The 23,092-nt window shown below is 37.2% G+C and overlaps 2 protein-coding genes across 18 annotated transcripts in view; both read right to left on the bottom strand.

The window, feature by feature from the left end:
- The window catches only part of sh3bgr (SH3 domain binding glutamate-rich protein), a 53,800-nt gene extending 43,928 nt beyond the window's left edge, over window positions 1-9,872 (bottom strand). For 3 of the 17 annotated variants that reach the window (XM_055195584.2, XM_073863124.1, XM_073863125.1), the window contains exons 1-2: window positions 9,626-9,871; window positions 8,705-8,890 (exon numbers count right to left, since the gene is read on the bottom strand). In XM_055195584.2, the coding sequence (XP_055051559.1) occupies window positions 8,705-8,890; window positions 9,626-9,670 (231 nt within the window). In that variant the 5' untranslated portion in view covers window positions 9,671-9,871. Of the gene's footprint in view, window positions 1-8,704; window positions 8,891-9,625 lie in introns of all 17 variants that reach the window. The other 14 variants (XM_055195587.2, XM_055195590.2, XM_055195591.2 and 11 more) reach the window with 10 other exon arrangements.
- A 6,733-nt stretch (window positions 9,873-16,605) lies between these two features.
- get1 (guided entry of tail-anchored proteins factor 1) lies at window positions 16,606-23,023 on the bottom strand. The gene is made up of 5 exons (XM_055195602.2): window positions 22,865-23,023; window positions 22,074-22,239; window positions 18,174-18,241; window positions 17,958-18,072; window positions 16,606-17,815 (listed from the first exon to the last, which is right to left on the bottom strand). Exons 1-5 carry the CDS (start codon window positions 22,952-22,954, stop codon window positions 17,742-17,744), a joined length of 513 nt encoding a protein of 170 aa, XP_055051577.1. The 5' UTR covers window positions 22,955-23,023; the 3' UTR covers window positions 16,606-17,741.
- Between the last annotated feature and the right edge of the window lie 69 nt (window positions 23,024-23,092).

Genomic DNA, 23,092 nt, shown 5'->3' with positions numbered 1-23,092 from the left:
CATGTTTACCATTTTAGAAGGAGGCTGATGAGTCGAATCAGGTGTTTTAAATAAGGAGACATCTAAAACTTTCTGGGAGGGGGTGCCTGAGGACCAGGATTGGGAAACACTGGTCTAAGTGACTAAAATTTTAAAGGCGGAGTCCACGATGTTTGAAAGCCAATGTTGATATTTGAAATCACCTAAACAAACACGCCCCTAACCCCAATAGAATCTGAACCTTCTGTTGATAGACCCGCCCCACACATACGCAACCCGGCAAGGATGTCGGTTAGTAGACACGCTCCTTACTGCTGATTGGCTATAAGTGTGTTTTGGTAGTCGGCCCGTCTCCTTTTCCAAAGCGTTTTTCAAACATTGTGGACTCCGCCTTTAAGTGCTTTTATAGAGGATCCTGTAGAAGATGATGCTGCATTTATTTGTAGAAAGTTACGTTTGAGACCCGATTGGATTTTTGTCATATTTGCATTTATGTGAGCGGTATTCTTTTTCTTTGCAGTCATTTTAGATCTATAAATATCCCTACGTGACTAATATCAGCTTTTGTAGCCGTGCTCTTCCATCTGAACAGTTGCCTTTACATTTATTATGTATCCACTCATCATTATCGCTGGTCTAGTGAGTAGTGCTGTGCGTAGTGGTTTGAGCAGATGTACTGTCGGTGATATGAGTTTGAATACCAGCTTGGCGTATTTCTGTTTTATTCATGACAAACATTTGTAAACTTTGTAGCCTTTCTATGCCCAACAATTATGCCTAATTTCATTTTTAGCTGAGCTGCTGTCATCTTTTTGTCCATGGGATTGCATCTGCATGAAAATGAATATAATAACGTACAGTCCTCCGTTTATTTACTTCTGATATTTTTACCGTGTTGAAAAATTAAATGAATGCATTTACTAGAGTAGCAATTTTTTTATTTAAAATATAATGCTTGTAGTTGCTGTACACTTGCAGTAACACTTTCAGTTTTAGTAGTAAAAATGATTAAGACCTCTTTGTCACGTGCTGTTGCCATGGTAAATCGTAATATCGAAGCTCCATTGATGATGGCTTTTCATTGTGGCTGTGCATGCGCTTAACTCAGAGTCGTTAACTAACTCAGATCAACTGTTCTGTAACCGAAAACTTAGAGTTTCCTATCTCAGAGTAAGTCAACTCAGAGTTCAAGTTTAAACTCAGAGTTGGTTGAACCTCCTTATTGAAACGGGCCCCTGATGAAACACTTAGTGAAACACTTCGAGGCTTCGTTTGGTCATAGTCACGTGACATGGGTGTTTTGAATCACGCTTCAGATCAGTGTTTCGACACATCTGCGCTTCGGGATCTCGCAAAGCTTCGGAACGACTGTTTCGCGTCAGCCATCCCTACTGGCTGGTTGTAGCTCTTTAGTGGAACTACTCTATTGTACACCTTGAACTTTGCTACTGGAAACTTTAGGGAGGTGTGTGCCCGCTTATTCCTTTTTGTAACATGTTTTCTCCTGTTTTTCTTCTAGTCAGGGAGGTAGAGTATACTTTTGTTGTTTATTTCGTTTTCTGTTGTAAGCTTTGCAGTTACATGTATCTAACTAGACAGAGGGTCATTTTGTTTGTTGTTTTGGGCTTTCCCCCTCCTGAATTTTTGTCTGCCTCCTTATCTTCGTTTTAACTGAGAAAAGAGTTCCATACAAATAAAACACTTCTCAGTTTACCTTTTTGTGTTCAGTGACTCTTGCCTGGTCATACATTATCACTTTATCAACTTGCTGTTACCTTAAAATTCAACTCCTAGACTGCCACCTTAACTAAGAACGTAACAGTGGCAAATAGCTTCCTTATGCTAAATCTCAATAAGACAGAGATACTTTTTATTGAACCAAATCGCTCCAAACAAAATATGTCAGATTACAAGTTGCCTATATACGACTGCACTGTTGTGCCATCTTCCACAGTCAAGAACCTAGGTGTGTTTGACAGCAATCTATCTTTCGATCATCATATCTCCAACGTCTGCCGCACAGCATTCTTCCATCTTAGAAATCTCTCAAAAATAAGGTATGGCAGCGCCATAACTGGATCATATCTGATACTTGGATCATAGAATAGCTATTAAATATTGACAGCATGGGGGTTATCCCCACCCACCTCCTGTCCTGGGGCCTATACCATGAAGCCGGTTTAAGTGGATAGCCAGGTAAGTTTAAGATTAGTTTGCGCCAACCCTGGGTTTTAGGTACCATGAAAGTAGCGCGGCTTTAATCGGTGTTCGTCGCCATGGTATCTTACGCTGCACGGCTAACCTAAGAGCACTTCGTAGAGAGAGTTTTTAGTTTTCCCTTGCCCAGTTATTTGTATGAAATATCTAGATTTTCCACAGAAGGGATCTTATCTTTGCAAACTTCTAGCCTTCTAGAAGAAATCTATCATGTTGAATCCATGCCCTTACTTTACCGCAAATGATGTGTATTGCGTTGCGCTTTTTTGCAAGTGTACAGTATGCGGTCGGTGGGGAAAACACGGTTTGTCGAACCATGCGCAAGGTGGTCCTCGCACTGTAGGGCTACATTAACAGCTTCATAGTGTTTCCCGGACATTTCCCGACCATGTCTTTTAAAAGAGGGCTTTTAAAATTCCCTGTAAGATCATTAACGAATTTAACAGTGTACATTAACTTAATAAAAGCATATTTCACTTTGGGTAGCCTACCTAAATATATTTTACAATGAAGTATGTTAATGTACATGTTATATATATATATATATATATATATATATATATATATATATATATATATATATATATATATATATATATATTAAAAAGAGCAGAGGCAGTATTATTTCGCTCTTGAAATACATTTTTATAATCTTCATACTTTTTTATAATTAGCTTATGCTCCCCCGCTTACAAAATACACTGCTTGTATGTGCTCTCTCCGTTTTCTATTCCGATTGGTTGTTCGTGCCGACGTCACTCTTTTATGTGCACGCGCGGGTGGAGTAATCATAGCCTAAAGATCAAATCCTGAGTTGACAGAGAAAGTTGATAAGCCGCTTCATGGGACCAATAAAGCCTGATTGCATCGGTTTGGTTTTGTCAACTCAAAACCAATCCTGTAACCCCGAGTTTGTTCAGCTACCTTCATGGTATAAGCCCCTGGTCTCTGGATGCCAGAGCCAGGCCTGTTTCTAGTGGGTTCATATCGATTGCCCAAAAACTTTGGTTTGGACATTTATGACCCCTTCTGAAGCTCAAAAGAAAACAGAGGTGTGAAACGTTACATATGGCCCTAAAACTTGAGACATGTGGTTGACACAGAGAACAATCTTTGATGAAACCACACAAAAAAAATTCCTTTTCTGTAAATACATGTATGCATGATTGCTGTATTTTTGCTACCTTGCCATTTTAAACTCCCTGGGGTCAAGCGCTGCAAGTGCAACCATTTTTTTTCAATCATTGCGCAAAGAGACTTAGGCTATGTTTACACGTGGGCGGCTATTTTTTAGTTTTTAGTCACTTTTAGTTTTCAGAAAAGTGTTTATGTACACGTACCCGTGCATATATGCCGTCAAGAGAAGCTCAAGCCCACGTAAGCCAATCACCGGCAGCGCTGGTGGTGACGCGAACTGGTTCTTCATGTTGGAGGGAGGAGCTGTTGCAGTAGGTGATCGATGACGTCAAAGTACCGCGAGAGCGAGTTGAGGAATCACACGTAGAGGTCTAATTTTGAATTGCTCTCGCGGTACTTTGACATCATCCGTCCGTCGGTTTTTGCAGCGGCGCATGAAGTCAAACACGCGTTAAATTGCTGATCTCCGAGCACTCGTCTCTGCTCCTCGACATAATGGAGCAGCTGTATTTGCAAATAAAAACACACGAAACGAGTTTGCAGGAACATAAATGTGATCTTGGAAGCGTTCAGAGTAGCAGTCACATGTAAACATAGGTTGCACTTTTGACGTAGGTGCGAGCTCTGGCGCATACTCTGTGACGTTGCCTGCTTAAACTTCCGTTTGTCTCAGTTTACATGCAACCGTGCAACCGAAGATTTTCAAGATCTCCACTCTGGCCGGAGTTTTTAGAAACAATCGATTTCAGAGGCGAGTTCTCCGTTTGCGTGTAAAGAGGGGCACAAACGAAGGTAAATCTCTCAGTTTTTAAAAATAACCATGTACGTGTAAACAGAGCCTTAAATTACTCTGTTGATTTTGGACATACAGATATGATTTATACATTTAAAACATTAAAGGGTCTAGTTTTTTTGTGTCCACTCTCAATAAAAACTGAATGTTGTGCTTTTTGCAAAATTAGGAAAATAAACATGATGCGGGATCGCCCCACAGTTAATGGACACTCAACCCCTGATCTCTGCAGAGTGCAGCAAACATGACATCTAAATCCTTATTTACTTGCGTATGTGTGTCTCCTCACTAAAAGTTCTCTCCAGACGTAAATGTTTTTTTCCACAAACACACGAGGCATCATGTTTGACGTGCTTTGTTGTATTCTTATAAATAACGCAATTGCAAACAGGACATCTAAAACCTTGTTTATTCGCACTGTTACTGCACAGCAAGTTTCTTACAGGAACAATCACACGTCTGGCCAGGCATTCCTTTGTGCTTCTTTTAAAAAACACGCCACGGAGTAATGGCGTCTGTAAACAAACATGAAGTATAGATAAGTTGCCCACGCTCATCCCTTACAAAATTGTGTATTTGTAGCTAAACCAAAGTAACCACAAATGTACCATTATAGAAACCAGTTTTTTGATTAAACATAACGTAATACAAATTGCATTATCCATGGCATGCATTTAACCAAAACATGGTTCCTTTTTTTCTTTTGTTAAAACCACGGTTTCTATAAGGCAGTGGTTCTCAACTCCAGTCCTCGGGACCCACTGCTCTGCACATTTTGGATGTCTCTCATATCTGACACACTCAGTTCAGTTCATGGAAGCCGTTTCTCAATACCAAGTACGCCAAGTTCGGACTTGTGTCCTTCCTAGTTCGGACTTGCAAGTTCAGACTCGGAAGAACGAACTTCTGACGCGAAATGCATTCTGGGAAACTTCGCTGTCATAAGTCCACACAAGTCTACTCTGATGCATCCTCGATAAAATGGGCGGATCAAGAACACATCCAGGGATTTTATGTGAACTTGGGCTTGATGCGAACTTTGAATTGGAACAGTACTTGGGCCGCGACTGATGACGTTTCACAAGTCCACAAGAACGCAAGTACAGACAAGAACGCATATTGAGAAACGGCTGGAATCTATCCTAACGAGCTGATGATCTGAATCAGGTGTGTTAAATAAGGGAGACATCCAAAATGTGCAGAGCAGTGGGTCCCGAGGACTGGAGTTATAACCACTGCTATAAGGTACACTTGTGAAATTACAACAACATATTTCTTACACACACTTACTCACTCAAGACTTCTCAAGTGTTAGATTTATTGTAAAGTTATACCATGGGTCTGTTGAATGCTGTATTCTGATTGGCTGAGAAATGTTCCATGAGTGTTGATTATTTTTCTGTAAACCACACACCTAACTTGTCAAATGTCTAAAACATAGGGACCAGAGCAATGTTTGTGGTAACCATGGTATAAGAGGAATAATTGACTCCGGTCCTTTGAATTATCTGAAAATAATGCACACCCGCGGTGTAACGTTTTAATATGCTTCTTCTGAATATGTTGATTAGGTGATTTGTTTAAAGAAAACTTTACACTGCAGCATTTGTTTAATTGTTACAACTAAAGATGTGTAACAGATCCAATGCTTAAGTTTAACAGCTTTATTTTTTGTATTAATTTATTTTTTATAATTTTTTCTACAACTACCTCAGTGATTGTCACTATTGCACATTTTGGCACAAAACACTCAAAGACTTTGAGCGTTGCCATCATGAGCTTGATTTTATGTGACATTTTGCCCCTCATTATTAATTTTCTTTTAAAGGTGTATTTTTATTAGATTGTTGTTGTAAATATTCCAATTGTGACCCAGATTGTGCCATTATTGTGCATACATATTTTGGTTGCATTTGTAAGTAATTAAAAATGTAACTGCTTAACTAGGCGCATAATGTAAAAAATCAATAAAATAATCGTTTCGTAATTGCTAGGGATGCTCCGATCGATCGGCTGCCAATCGGTATCGGCCGATAATGGCATTAAATGACTTGATCGGTACTCGCTAAATTTGCAGATCTCATGAACTGATCTTTCTGTTTACTTTTGTCATCATAGGGATCCTGAATGCAGCTGCAATTAGAGCCATTTTTTACATAGTGCGAGCATTTTTATAACCTGTTGCTCATGTGCCACGTGCCATGTGTGCAAGGACGCGACGCATTTTCACATCCCCATCAAACAGCGTATACAACACATATCAATCGCGGACAATTGCGTCCTCATGCCAAAAGTTTACTATTTGCATGAGTTTTAATGTTTTGACCGTTTAAAATTTCATTTTTCCTCACAGCTACTCTTGTCTGCGTACATCAGATGCGCGCACACACCAGCCTGTCATCAGTGCACGTGAACAGAGCGATCTCTCTCTCAAAGTTGCAGTATCCTTATTCATCTCTCAATAAAATCACTATCTGCTCTTAACTAAGGAACTGTTATACTTCATACAAATGCGTGTATATTTAATTCATATATTTAACACTGAAGTGTTTAACTTCATTACTTTTAAAAGACATAAACCTTTTAAAAAAGATATTAAATATCTCTTTGCAGAATAAATATTTGTTCTGCTTATTTATTTGATTCTTTATTAAAACAATAATATACCACATTACTGCAAGTAATATAACAAAGGCAACATCTGTAGTATTACTTTATCTAGAAAAAATGTTAACAGTTACAGTCATCAAAGAGCTTGCATATCAGCTTATAAAAAAAATTGGTATCGGCCGATCAGGAAGTCAAATCGGTAATCAGTATTGGCTGCAAAAATCCTGATTGGAGCATCCCTAGTAATTGCATCGAAGAATCATTTGATGTATCAGCGAATACTGCATCGATATTGTAACGCATCATATAAATGAACCATCCAATTTACACCCCTAGTAAACAGACAATGATTGGTTGCACCAAATACACATAATATATGTTTGAAAATATGCAAAATATCATTACATACATTTTTAAAAGATTTTTTATGAGCTTGTTTTGTCATTGACCCTTGTGTATTTTAACATTTAAGGAATGACCCAATTTCCATTGTAGATCCCTCATTGTATCCTTGATTTTTGTCTTGATGAAATAGATCCCTGTCTTTTATTCAATGAGTGCACTTCATCTTTGTACCGCGCCTCATGAATGTGTTAGCATTTAGTCTAGCCCAGTGGTTTTCTATCTTGTCCTAGGGGACCCACTGCTCTGTACATTTTGCATGTCTCCCTTATCTAACACACCTGATTCAGATCATCAGCTCATTAAGGAAGAGATCCATGAACAGAACTGGGTGTGTCAGTTAAGGGAGACATACAAGATATGCAGAGCTGTGGGTCCCCTAGGTCAGTGGTTCTCAACTCCAGTCCTCGGCCCCCCCTACCAGAATGTTTTAGATATCACCTGATATGAAACACCTGATTCCACTTATCAGACTCCTTCCAGAATGTTTGAAACGTTTCCTTAATTGACACACTAACAAGCTGATAAACTGAATCAGGTGTTTTATATATGGAGACATCTAAAATGTTCTGGGAGGGGGGGCCGAGGACTGGAGTTGAGAACCACTGATCTAGGACAAGATTAAAAACCACTGGTCTAGCTCATTCATTCCTATGGCTCCAAACAGGGATTCATTTCGAAGCAACCAAACACTTCCATGTTTTCCCTATTTAAAGACTGTTACATGAGTAGTTACACAAGTAAGTATGGTGGCACAAAATAAAACGTGGCGATTTTTAAGCGGAAAAAAGAGAACTATATTGTATGGCAGAAGAGTACTAGTTTGCAGCACTTTGACCTTTGGCGCAGTAACATCATCACCCCTCCTCTCACTGAGTTTGAACAAGAGAGAAAGTGGAAGTGTTTGGTTGCTTCTAAATTCATCCCTGTTTGGAGCCATAGGAATGAATGGGCTAGACTAAATGCTAACATATACACGACACACTGTACAAAGATGAAGCACACGCATTAAAAAAAGACAGGGATCTATTGTTTTGTCTTAGTTAAGATAAGAACATAGTAAAATATTGAAAAACGGTGTAGTTTTCCTTTAACACATTTAATCATTTAGCAGATGCTTTTGCCCAAAGCGACTATGAGGTAACAATAAAAGCAATACGAGCAACACAAGAACAGCAATACATAAGTGCACAAATATAGGCATTACTCTCATCAAGTCCAACACAGTATACACAGCCAAGGGTTAGCATTTTTTTACGACAGAAAATGTACATATAAAGATAAAAAAAGAAGAGATACTAGTAAGTGATGTGTTGGCGAAATAATCATGAATCTATACCACAAATGAGTTTATACCACAGATGTTGTCATCTGAATTTAATTTGCATAAGGATGCACCCTTATATCCAATAGCGAGCTATTTAAAAGCACCAATTCTAAAATACAATTATTTAATCAAATACAAAATCAATAGCCGATTTTCTGCCTGTCATGGCCATATTGTAATTTTCATGTAAACTTAAGCAGGACATTATTAGGAAAATGTCTGTTGTGCTATATTCTTACCCCGCAATACATTTCCTCATTGAAGATCTGTGGAGGAAGAGGAATTCCGTTGGTGGGCTTCTTTTCTCCAGGGACATTTTCCCTCATCCACTGCCGGTTCACTTCATTTGAAGCAATGTCAAGCTGTGTGTAGTCAATTTTAAGCGCCTCAAGAAACCCAACAACATCTTGCTGTTTCTTTTTGATCTGCGATTTTGGTAATGAGATGTGCATGAATACATTTGGAAAAAACCTTCATTTACATACAAGCAGTCTGGACTATTTTACTTTATTGCAAATAGGATGTCCAGCCATTATAAACTATAACATGCTTAGCATTAGTCCCATTACAAAAAAAACTTTTGGGCTTTATTCAAGTTAAATTTAATGGTGTTTCCCATTCCAGAAGGAGAACTAAATTCAGGTGCTTAACTTTAGGTATTTAATACCTACTAGGTTAGTTACTTAAAAAACATGGTACAAACGGCAAAGATACATGATATTATTGTGTTAGTTTTAAATGTAGTGTTTTAAAATAGGCAAACAACAATAAAAACATATGCACTTCTAAATCAATAGGTTATTTTGACTCTAAAAACTATAAAGAAAGTAAATTCTGCAAGGGTATTATGTATAAAGGAATGGCTGTTGCAGGACTGGAACGTGATCTCAGAGATATTTAAGGAAACTGGCCTCGCGTTGCAACTGTTATCGGGTCACTCGGATATTTAAAATTCCGACTTTAATAAACTTTCTGTGAGAAACTAGTTAAATCTGCTGTTGATAAATGCAAAAAACTCTTCAGGACTTCTTATTAAATCTGCTGCTAATAATTTTCAATGCATTTGTGGACTGCTGCTGCCTGATACCTCAATCTGTATGAAACGAAGCTGACCTGTTGAATGACTGAACAAAAAACATAGTTACTACCCAGTTCCTTACCGCTGTTGATCCAGAGGACGATGCCAAGAAGACTTTAATGACCATTTTGTAAAAAGTGCGAATTTAAATGATCGGGGAAAGACACGGAGATACAAGCCAAAACAGGATCGCCTCGAGCTGCGCGGTGTCTATTTCTGTCCCGCAAGCGCATCATCATCTGGCGGCGGGATTGGTGCGGCTGGCCTCGTGTTGTCCGAGTGATTGGCACTTTCAGCTGTCCGTCTGCTAAAGTTAGTGTTGAGACATTTGCATATATGGACAGAATAGTGTTTTTAAAGAAACGTGTCATTTCTTGTCACCCTTTCCCATTAAACAAGTTATTATTTAAAACATGTTTGTGTTTAATAATCAGTAATTAGTTAAATGATGAATGCATTAGTTCACTGCTCATACATATATTATATAATCAAAAATTGTTATGTAATGACATTGAACCTTGCATGTTCATTATGAAGGATCTCAAAGCAGTGTGTTTTTATTTTTATTAAGCCATACATTGTGGACAAGAAATCACAAAAATAAAGGATAATTTGGAACATTGTTCATGTTGACTCAGTGAACAATCAGCCACAGTTTGGGTGGGGCCCTATGAATTATGCAGGTGCATATATAGACTACATGTATTTGAAATACAAAATAGTATTTTAAAGCCTTTGAAAAAAATGAAATGTAATTTGTATTTAAATACATTTAAGATGAGTATTTTTGTATTTTTAAAATACTCAAAATACTTTGAGCCAGTCAACCAGTCAGGGTGCTGTTTTCATGCATCAAGTTCAGACCAGACACCAGAGTTCAGGAGAGCAAATATATCTGTGCAGCTTTTAGTGGGCAATAATTGAAATGTTGGAGTGGGAAAAAAGCAAGGGCGATTGAATTATTGGGTGTGGTGTGATTTTTTTATTATAACTGTTGCGAAAGGAAATTCAAATTCACACTGGCACGTTGGCAGGCAGTTGCACGTTGCACGACTGAGACAGAGGCTGCATAAATTGCTGCCTTCTGAGGCAGCTTTCCAAGGCAGGAAGGCATCAAGGCATGTCCGAATTCAATGTTAGGTTTACTTCCTGTCTCCTGAGATACCTATGCGTGAGCGTACAATAAGAATGTGATTGGTCGAGCCTGGTTGAGTTCGAAAAATAAAATGGCGGCCAAGGAAGCGACTGGAGCACAAATTTCGTGTAAATAAAGGTATATTTTCACTTTTTACACCTTTTAATTGCATTTATAGTGAGAAATTAGTATTGTAGTTTTCAAATATGTGATTTGAACACACCGCCTTTGAAGTGTGTCCAAAAGTCTTGCTCTGAGCTGCCTTCATGTCTCCGAAGTCATTTCCTCATGAGGCAGCAAGGCAACGAGTCACTGCCTTGAGTTTTCGGATGCAGCCAGAGTGTGGAACGCTGACAAATAGGCCTACACTTTTGACTTAAAGGAAACCACCATTTTTTATATTTCACCATGTTCTTACCTCAACTTAGACAAATTAATACATAACTATCTATTTTCAATGCATGGAGGAAGAGCACTTAGTTTGCAGCATTTAGACCTCAGCGCTAAGTAACATCTTCACAGGAGTGATGATGTTACTGCGCCAGAGGCTGAAGTGCTGCAAACTAAGTGCTCTTCCGCCATACAATATAGTTCTCATTTTATATTCACTTAAAAATCACGTTTTATTTTGTGCCACCATACTTACTCTTGTAACTACTCATGTAACATTCTTTGAATGGGGAAAACATGGAAGTGTTTGGTGGCTTCTAAATTCTTCCCTGTTTAGATCCTAAGGAATAAATGGGACTAGGCTAAATGCTAACACATTCATGACACGCTGTGCAAAGATGAAGTGCACATACAGTGGCAAGAAAAAGTATGTGAACCCCTAGAAATGAACTAGTTTTCTACAGTGATTTGCCATAAAATGTTATCTGATCCTCATCTAGGTCACGACAATAAACAAACACGATGTGCATAAGCTCACAAGACATAAATAATTTCTTTTTTGGAAACACCCATTAAATATTCACAGTGCTGGAGGAAAATGTAAGTGAGCCCATGGACTAATTACTTTATTGAAATCTTTTTTGTCAGAAGCTGGCAAACTGGAGTCCAATTAATAAAATGAGTTTAAATGTGTGGTTTAGTGCAACTTTGATTGATATTAAGACACTCACACATTTTAAGATTGCTGTCCTTAAGAAGCATCAGCTCTTCTGAACCATGCTCTTATAAAGATATCTGATCAAGAGATGTTGCACTCCATAAGGCTGAAAAGGGATACAAAATAATCTCAAAATGTTTAGACATCCAACAGTTAGACAAATTGTCTATAAATGGAGACAGTTAAATACTGTAGCTACCCTTCCTAGAAGTGGGCGCACAGTCAAGATGACTCCTAGATGACTCCCACGAGTAACAGCTAAAGGCTTGAAGACATAATTGGAACGGGGAAACACAGCTCTGTTCCTGAGTCTACCATACGCAGGTCTTTGGACAGGCACGGTGTCTATGAAAGTACACCACGGAGGAAGCCGCTGCTCTCCCGAAAAACATTGCTGTGAGCCTGAAGTTTGCAAAAGAGCACCTTGGCAAACCTCAGTGCTACTGGGAAAATATTTTATGGATTGATGAAACAAAAGTTGAATTTTTTGGGGGAAAATGTTATGGCGCAAAATGGGCACAGCTTTATCAACATCAAAATATCATCCCAACAGTGAAGTATGGTGGAGGGAACATCATGATTTGGGCTTGCTTTGCTGCCTCATGGCCTGGACCACTTGCCATCATCGAGGGTAAAATGAATTATTAAGTTAAAAAAAATCCTACAGGATAATGTCAGGGTGGCTGTCCACCAGATGAAGCTCAGGACAATGACCTTAAGCATTGTAGTAAATCCACTACAGACTGGCTTAAGAAAAACAAAATGTGCCATTTGGAGTGGCCTAGTCAAAGCCCAGACCTTAACCTGTGGAATGACCTCAAGAGAGCGGTTCACATCAGACATCCTACAAATGTGTCTGAGTTAAAGCGGTTTTGTAAAGGGGAATGAGCAAAAATTGCTTCTGAACGATGCGCAGGTCTGATTCAGAACTACTGAAAGCGCTTGCTTGAAGTATTTGCTGCCAAATAAGGCTCAACAAGCTGTTAAATCCAAGGGTTCACTTACATTTTCCTCCAGCACTATGAATGTTTAATGGGGGTTCTCAAAAAAGACACAAGAAACTAGAATTATTTGTGTGTTGTCACCTTATGCACATTGTGTTTGTCTATTGTTGTGACCTAGATGAGGATCAGATCACATTTTATGGCAAATTACAGTAGAAAACCAGTTTATTCCTAGGGGTTCACATACTTTTTCTTGCCACTGCATTGAAAAAAGATAGGCATGTATTCTTTCATCTAAGTTGAGGTAAGAACATAGTAAAACATTGAAAAACTGTGGTGTCACACGTGATGCGGCAAGTGGTGGAATCAGCACACAGTTGCTGATTTCTTTTTAGCTTTGTGCAGTTGAAGCCTTGTTTACACTTTTGAAATACGCATGGCTCTACTCTACGGCGTGAACCTGCAGGCTCCTCAGTAAACCTACAAGACTTTTATGCTTGACGTGCTGTCCGTTGTATAATTCTGTGAAATGACAGAGGTCGCGACTCTTGAGTAATTGTTCTCAAAACCATCAAAAAGCAGCAATGAGAGGAAGTAGTTTGCTGAATAATTTGTCAAACACTTGTCTCGTGAGAAGTAAATACGTGGATTTCTTCACATATAAACTGTTTAGGTTGTTTAGGTTGTGGGTCGATGACACATGAAAAAGTTTTTATGATGTTTTTATAAAATATCACTTTACTTGAATGGGTGTTCATAAGGCTGACATGACACCTTCATAACCATGACATGACGCGTGTCATGAATATGAAGGAGATTTTATGGACGTTTATGACAACTGCCATTAAGTGTCATTTGTTCAATTATGTAATTTTTATTGCAAAGATGACATTGTTTGAGATGTCTTTGTTATGACAACTTGACATTAACCCATACATCATAACTTGTCATGACAACTTGACATCAACAAAGACAACATAACTGACCATTTTTTTTACCAGTGATAGAAATTGAATTTGTCATTAAAATGTCATTAAGTGTTAATACGCTGTTAAATAGTTTATATTCTTCACTTCATAATGTTTATTTGACCGAGTAATAATAATATTTGACATAGTATTACCACTTAATGACATTTAAATCACAGTTTAATGTAATGTTAACCCACAAAGCTAGGTAGTTTCTTACGTTTGATAATTATTGTTTATGATTTATAACAAGTTGTGTTGTATTGGTTTATGTGTCAAGCTGTCATAACAAAGATATCTCAAACAATGTCATCTTTGCATTAAAAATTACATAATTGAGTAAATTACACTTAATGGCATGTCATAAATGTGCATAAAATCTTCATGTTGATGACACATGTCATGTTATGATTATGAAGGTGTCATGTCAGTCTTATGCACACCCCTTCAAGTAAAGTGTTACCAAGTTTTTTTCTAGTTTTTTTCCCTACAGGGCAGGGGAAAGCAAGAGATACGTAAAATAAAATGAAAGTTTCTAAGCACTCAGAAATAGACCCAGATAGATTTCAGCCTAATAGGGATACACTGAATCACCAATTTTACATGTATTTTGTGTATTTTCAAAATACAAAATACCGTATTTGTATTTAAATACATTTTTCGACACAGTATTTTGTATTTGAAATACATTTCCATGTATTTATGCCCATCTCTGGCTGCTGGTCATATAATTAGAATATCATAAAAAAAAAAGATTTATTTCACTAATTCCATTCAAAAAGTGAAACTTGTATATTATATTGATTCGTTATATGCAGACTGATATATTTCAAATATCCTTTAAATTGAATGATTATAACTGACAACTAAGGAAAATCCTAAATTCTGTATCTCAGTAAATTATAATGTTACTCAAGACCAATCCAAAATAAGAAAGGATTTTTAGATATCTTGGCAAACTGAAAAGTTTAACCTTTTACAAAACTCAATAGTTGGGGCTCCTTTTGCCTGAATTCCCTTTGCATATCAATTAATATGCTTGGACACAGAGCTCTGTGAACAGCCAGCCTCTTTTGCAATGACATTTTGTCTTGCCCTTCTTGTGCAAGTTGTCAATGGTCATCTTTTGGACAACTGTCAGGTCAGCAGTCTTCACCATGATAGTGTAGCCTTAAGAACTAGAAACTGGCTGCGTCCGAAAACTAAGGCAGCTGACTTGTTGCCTTGGTGCCTCATGTGGCAATGACTTCGGCATGAAGGCAGCTCAGAGAAACGCTTTCGTACACAGAGTGTGTTGGAATGGGGATATTTTTCAGTCATGAAACTGTATGACCTGTAATTAAAAACATTTTGAATTATGTGTGAAAAATGGCATAAGATGGAAAGCATAGATCAGTGATGCTGCAGGACAATAATCCATGATACAGACTGAATAGATGAAACTAAGTTAAAAATTTGGAATCCTGACTTTAACCCAATAAAAATAACGTGGCAAGATGATGAACAATGAGACAAAGAAATATTTTTTATGATACTGTTATTTTACTGTGTGATATTTGTTTTTAATCTGTTAAAATAAAGAGAAACACTATCCTATACCGCAACATCATTGGGACAATATTGTAGGCCAACCCAGAAGTGGGGCCCTCGACAAAAAGCCCATTAATTTTTCCCATAAACCTTTGGATTATAAGCTCTGTGTTTAACAAATGTTTATGACACTTATATGTTTTGTATAACAAGATAATCTTTATAGATAAACGTTTATAATTTTTCAAGTCTAAATGTGTTTACTGGAAATTAAAAGCTAACCTTTAGGCTACAAGAACCACACCACAGTCTCTCGAGATCAATGTCATCACCACCAAGCTTACGACTGCTCTTTCAAAGTTTATTAAAAACATTTTAAAACATGTTAAGGAAATATTCTGTGGATGTTTGTTGGGAATTGTGCATTGTTTTTGAGATCTTCATTTGTGATGACATGCCAGACAAACTCTGTGGTCCCATCCAGCAACTGCCCTTCTTAAGACATTTTAAAGCTTTAAAAAAAAATCACGAGTGAGGGTATTACTGCTGTGTTTTATGCCTTAGAATAAAACGTGAAAATATCGTAAATAATAATATTGGGCTGATGCTAACCCATTATCTTATTTAAGAAGTTTTACAAAAACCCCATTCAAAAACCCCTATTTACTTTAGGACGGTAGAACCGGAAGTGCTTAAATAATAACTTGCTTCCGGGTTTTGCCTACAAAAATATGTCATTCCTGTAGCACTCTATTACACCATGCATGAGCATTACATTCGCAAGTCATAGGCATATTACAACAATTTACGATAAACTAAGAATAATAGCAAACTTTATAATTGTTAATATTCTGTAATAAGACAGTCTTCATGAAGTATGCAGTCTACAAATGCGACCTCCAAAGGATGCAGCCTTTTGTTTGAGAAATTTAACCTCCACGAGAAATCTTGTGACATATAATTTCACGATACATATTTAATCTTGCGAGATCTCGTCACACCCCTACATGGTCTACATGTTTTATCTCACCTGGATTGAACCTATGACCTCTACCAGTTGAGCTACATGAACACCGACAAACCAGTCCATAATTATGTGGTTTTCCCTTTTGAATAAACAGATTTGTATATTTCAATAAATGCAATAAATCTTAATGCTATGCCATGAGAGAAAATTGTTTGATTTTCACTTGATTGAAACTGTTTTGGGAGAGGCCTCTCCTATTAAAGCAACTACCAAGTGTTCTACTCAAGTGGTAGATTTTTTTAAAGCACATGGCAAGGGTTTAATTCCTAGGGAAAAGATATACCTATGTATTTTGTATAAGAGCACCTGTCATTAAATTACAGGAAGACTATGTCTATGTAAACAATATGAATGTCCCTATACAAATGATTTCTTTTATAAATGTGCATTTCCACATTTTAATGCATGAACAGAAAAAAATACAATTGAATTAAATAATTATGGTACAGGTTTTGATAAACAAATGTAACAAAAAAGCCAAAATATACAAATATGGTAAAATAAATTATCACCTTTTGTTGGTTACAACTTCATCACTCATAAGCTTAAGACAATGAAAAATATTAAGAAAATATTTCAACCAGAAAGACATGTCAAGTTTGCTGCATGTGTTTGAATCTATTAATAAAATAATGTCGTTTTTCTAAAAGCAATGTACTACAGACCTGTAATGACCATTATTTAAAGCCCACATAACACACACCATTTCTGCATTTCTGATGTTAATCTGGAGTACCTATAGAGTAGTATTACATCCTTTATATCTCCGAAGAGTTTTTAGTTTAATCAGATTTATAAAAGAAAGATTAGCTTTACCGAATCTTTCCGATGACGTATGAAAAAATGAAGAAGGAGGAGTTACTACCGCAGGAGGAGCGAGTACGAGTCATGCAACACTATACTGTTTAACTTATGATTCACTACATGTTCCTGTCATTTATATAATATGCACGCGCCTATTTCCAACATAACACAAGTTCTTACTTACCGCATGCAACTCATGACCCGGTTGGGACTTTTCAATGAAATCCAGCGCATCGAACACAAAAACATCCAAAAACACACTTCTTCTTTCGTACCATTGTTGAGTTTTGAAATTAAACAAAGCTGCCACGTCATGTAATGTTTGTAAGTTCTAGCGTCTCCCACTGATTGACGGGTGGGCTGGGTTTTCCGGGGGAAGTGCCCATAAAAATAAGTGATGCTTATAGAAACCCCTGAAACGTCAGAACCCTGGCAAAGTGCATTCGGCACAGAAATACTCTGTAACACGCCCAGCTGCTTTTTTGACACTTTTCCTACTTTTAGCATGAGGAAACAACTCTTAAACAGTGTTAATAAGTCAGAATGCTTGAAATACCATTGAACCCCCCCTTTAAAAAACAAAGGCGTTTCATGGAGCTTGAAAGAAACTTTAAACAAGTATCAAAAATCCAGTCACTGCACATGTTGAGACAACACTGAAATATAATTGAGGTAACTCGGTTTAACTGACGGCATGTAGCCCAATGGCTACCACCTTGTTGCAGACAACTAGCCAGCATGTGATTCCAACACCACCTAAGATAAAACGGCAAAAAGCACATATATTTTGGTTCATGTGTGGATAAAGTTTAATTTCACATACTGTATTTAGAAGGAAGTAATTTATTCCAACATTCTTAATAATATGTCCCGCTATCTATCCAAAATTATTGTTTACCTGTGACTCCAGATGGAAAGGCTACTAGTCTCTCAAGTGGAGAAATCCATTTACTGGGCACCACTGTAACTGGGTCTGCATAATACTTCAATATGAGTGAGATCATAAGCACTGCCTAGAAACAGAAAAACAGAACAACATTGACTTACTGTATTTAGATGACTAACACAGGATTCATAAACTTATAAGATTTATAATGATAAAAGTGCATCTCACTTGAAGAATGTAGAATGCAATATTCACAATCCACTTCATTTTTGCCTGCTGTGCAGTTCTTGATTTGACTGAAATAAGAAAACAATATTCAAATTTAAACTCCCCAAAAAGGTTAAAGTTTTGGAATATAGTAATTTTCAGAATGAATAACAATGCTGACATGAAAAAATGGTTGATGCATAAAAACAAAATAATTGATAAAACAAATGCAATTCACTATAAAACATGTGCGCCACGGGTCACCAATTTTATTGTAAATAAAGTACTTATCTTGTGAGAAAACATTGTTGACTTAAACCATGTGAATACATTTGTCCTTTAGAATCAGCCAGCACAAAGTGAACTGGTGAACATGATAGTCCTTTGTGTTTTTACACCTTTTTTTCCAGGGATCCGAGCACTGTTGTAGTTGTTTAGGTTTTAAAAGGTTTCATAATGACATTTAAAATGTGTGCTTTGTTCATTTCAATTATTAATTTTATATATATTTTAAACAGAACATGTAACAGAAAAGGTTTTGTAATACACTAGGTATAAGCCACACATAAATAAACATTTATTTAGCCTTTTCTACCTCTAATACATTATTTGAAAAGCAGGGGCATTAGGCCGATTTAGAAATGTGTCAAGATAAAGAAAAAAGCTTACAGAAGCCTCAGTCACTTTTTTAATATCAAGCTTAAATGTAAAAATAACTTTGTTAGACCCGTGGCTTGGAGACCATTGTTATCTGGGCTGCTATGTAACATCTATTTTGTGCATAACATCTTAGTTCCACTATATCTCCTTTTCTTTTTAACATATCTTAATTTTGAAATAAAGTCCCAATTGTCTTCTTTCAGAAGATTATTTTTTTTCTTTTTAACAAAAACATTTTTAAGAACAACAGCAATGTGTGTAGAACTACAACGCACTTCTTCAATACAATGTGAATTCACAATTTTACTATTTAATTAATTCCCACTCAAGTCATTCAGGGCAGGCCTGATTGAGCTGCTTAGTAGAAGCAATAAACAGCGTTATTTGACAAATCCGTATATCTTCTTAAGCCTAACATATTTATACTAAGAGGACTAGGTAAAGACATACTGCATAATGTGAAAAATATGATCAATAAAGCATGAAAACCTATTCACCATAGTACACCCCACAAATTAAAACTTTGTTAAGGGGATATCAGGACCCATTTAAGTTTTTTTGACCTCTGTTGGTGGATCACATAACAAATAGTAGTTAAAGAGCACCTATTGCATTGCTAAAAAACAATGTTAGGTTGTGTATTTGGTATAATACAATGTGTTTGCATGGTTTATGGGAAAAAACAACAACATTATTTTCCACATATTATTAGGGTGACCACCTGTCCCGCGTAGCGCGTGAACGCACAGTGTTTGAAGCCCAATTCATGCGTCCCGCAAATTGAGACCGTGTCACGCATAATCAATGCTTGCTTAAAAAAGTTGGTCGCTCTATATCCTTGAGCCCCAGGCAGCCAAACGAACATTACTAGACAGTTCAGGCTCGCTCGCCACTCGCTACTCGCACGCTACTGTTGCCCCTCAGCTGAACTGCTGACTAGGTTGTTGTCAACTTTTCGTTGTTGCATGACAGCGCAGTCCGCACGCAGCCACGCACGTGCATGCCTTTTAGATGCGCGCTTTCCAATTCGAAAAATGGAGAAAGAGACTGAGTCTGACTCTGCACCGCCATCATCAATTAAAAAGAGAAAGTGTGGGAACAAGAAAGACTGGGAAAATAAATATTTGTGGCTGAAAGTCCTAAAGATGTTTCCAGAACACTGAACAGTTTTTTTCCTGCGCCTGCCTTTACTAACATGCAAGTTCACCATCCTTTCTCCCTCTTCTCGTTCCGTGAACCCCTGGAGTTGTGAGTTAAGACTTTTTTTAACTGTTTCTGTGTTGTTGAGCAACTTCAATTCCTGTTAATTCTATAATTTTATATTATAATTTATGTAAAGTGAATAAATTATAATGAAAAATAAATTAAATAGCTAAAGTAAATCGTAAATGAAAGTGCATCTGTCAATCATTGAATGTTCAAAATATTATGAATCTTTATTTTAAAAAAATACACATTGGTTGGCCTATTCATGAGCATACATCATGTTTAGGGGAATAGGGCATTATTAATATGCCATGTACACGGCAAAAAATGATTTTCAAGAAAAAAATGTCTTGGTATTTTTGTCTTGCTTTCAGTAAAAATATCAAAACATTCTTAAATTAAGATGCTTTTTCTTAAGGAGCAAAACGACCCAAGAAAATAAGTCTAGTTTTTACACCAAAAATATCAAATTTAAGTGATTTTGTGCATAAAACAAGGAAAAAATCTTGAATTTAGTGTTTTAGGAAAATGTTCAAGATTTTTTTCTTACCCCATTGGCAGATTTTTTTGTTTTGTGCACAAAATCACTTAAATTTGATATTTTTGACTAAAAACTAGACTTATTTTCTTGGGTCGTTTTGCTCATCAAGAAAAAGCATCTTCATTTAAGAATTTTTAGATATTATTACTGAAAACAAGACAAAAATACAAGTTTTTTTCTAGAAAATAAGTTTTTTTTTTGCAGTGTAAGGGCGCAGTCACACCAAAAGCGCTTTAAACGCTTGCAAACGCAAGGCGCGACGCACTGCCTTTTTTAAAAAAAGAGCAGTGCAGCGCAGCTTTTCATATTGCTAAGCAACCACCGAGTCAGCTGTCTTGTCAATCAAATATTGAAGTGTGAGCGCTCTTTTGCTGTTAACTGTCATATTAGCAGAAACTTTAAAAAGAGGACGCTTGCTCTGACCTTGTTTGAGGATAAGAGGAGCACAAACACACAGGAGAGAGTGAGCGAGTGGAGTCAGGTTCTTCAAAGCAACTGTAAACTTCCCTCACCACAACGTAAGGCCCGCCTCTCCCCTCATTCGATTGGACAATGGAAGACGCGAATGACGTCAGGCGCTTTCTCCGCTCTCAGCGCTCCTTCAAAAACGCGTGCGCGGCAGGTGGCAGAAAACCGCAAGGCGCTCGGCGCGCATAAACAGCGCGCAAACGCGCCCTGCCCATAGAATATCATTCAAAAAAGGCGCCTGCAACTGCCATAAACGCTTTTGGTGTGACTGAGCCCTAAGGTGGTATGTGCTAGAAATGGGTAAACCACTATCAATAAGTCGGCCCGTGGGTCGGGTGCACCGCCAGGCCAGGGAGTGTCCCACATTGTCCCTCAGAAACACACCCCTTGTCCCCCCTTGGGCTTATTAGCAGGTGGTCACCCTACATATCATACATTTTTGTAGCTCCAGATTTTACTCTTTTCTTGAAACGCACGGATTTGAAAAGCTCTGTGTCCCTGATTGGTCAGCTAATCTGTACGCTGTGATTTGCTTGAATAACTCAGAAATGTGAAGCTCCTTACCATGAAAGATTCGCTCACAATGCAATGCTAACAGGAGTTAACTTACAGACTGTGAGACAAAGTGGGAGAAATTATGATGTCAGTCTTTACAACATAACCAATCCAAGGAAGTAAACTGTTGCCTACAATCCGTGTGTTTGTTGTAGTCCAAGAAAAGAGATTTACGTTGGAGATGATAACTCGCATCATTGCACATCATTAACATGTACTAATACACACTTACACACCAAAATGTGAATCGGACAACGGGTGCTCTTTAAAGATTTTGGTTGTATCTGATAAACGGTTTGGTATGTATCTGATATATTTTACATGTTGCTATAAAAATTAGGCTTTTTCTGGTTTTGTGTGTATCATCCACAGTATTTCAAATGGTGGGTAAAATTTTTTTTCTCATTGATATTTTGCCCATGCAGACTGTTATTAATGTGCAGACTTGTAATACATGCGTCTCTTAAATACTATTGTATGCTTTTAATTACCAAGAGTCTTTAGCTGGTCAGTCATCTTGTTGATCTTGCGCTCCAATCTAGCGTATCTGGCAAACTCATCCATTATACTGATGGTGGAAAGCTCAATCTTCATGTTCTGGATCTCTGTCCGCATCTCCATCTCCTGTTCAGCATCTTTCTGAAAGATCTTTGACAGCTATGAGAGCAAACACAAAAGATCTTCGTGTATATGTTTATATGCTCACTTATTTTAGCTAGTATTGTCTAAAACCAAGGCTTTAACAATGGGATTCCCCCACAAAACAAAAACAAAGATGTATAAAGTGTCTATATTTTCTCTAATATAACAACAAACAGGTAACACAACAATAAGACTAACACATTTAGGTTTTCTTTTGTTTACTGTAACAGTAACAACAAAACATGACCGTAAAAGTTGCTTTTGGACGTTGTAAATGTTATTATTTTAAGTAGAAGTATCATAAAAATACAATGGTAAATTAATATGGTATGATACTATTCAGCAGCACGATATACTCTGCTTTGTGTTGTTTCTGTAACGTTGGTATTATTAATGTTAGATGATATTGTGAAATGCAAGTGTTTGTGAACGAGTTCTCGGTTCAAGATGTAAACTGTGCTAGTTTAACAGCGCAGCTTTTGCTTGCTCATGAAGTCACTAAAGGGAACTAGCTAACGTTAGCAGATATGCTAACAGCTAATATGACAGATAATTGAGGCTTTATCACTTTATTATCCATTATCATGTAAACACTACACGTTCTCATGCATTTCTGAGAGGTGTCTGGGTCAGTACTTACAAATGAAGAAATCGAAGGCAGGAACGATTTAACAAGGTTGCATAAAAACACCGAGCTCAATACAAGAAACCAGTTAAACGTGGCAGCCATTTTCTGTTCACCAGCCTCCAGAGCCCAACAATACAAAATCAACAATGCTGCTTTAACAGCGTTCTCACTACAATATATATATATATATATATATATATATATATATATATATATATATATATATATATTAATTATAGC

Source organism: Misgurnus anguillicaudatus, chromosome 24 (genome assembly GCF_027580225.2).
Source record: "Misgurnus anguillicaudatus chromosome 24, ASM2758022v2, whole genome shotgun sequence".
Taxonomy (NCBI): Eukaryota; Metazoa; Chordata; class Actinopteri; order Cypriniformes; family Cobitidae; genus Misgurnus; species Misgurnus anguillicaudatus.
The sequence above is the reverse complement of the archived record's forward strand: the minus strand, read 5'-3'. Positions and strand labels throughout refer to the sequence as shown.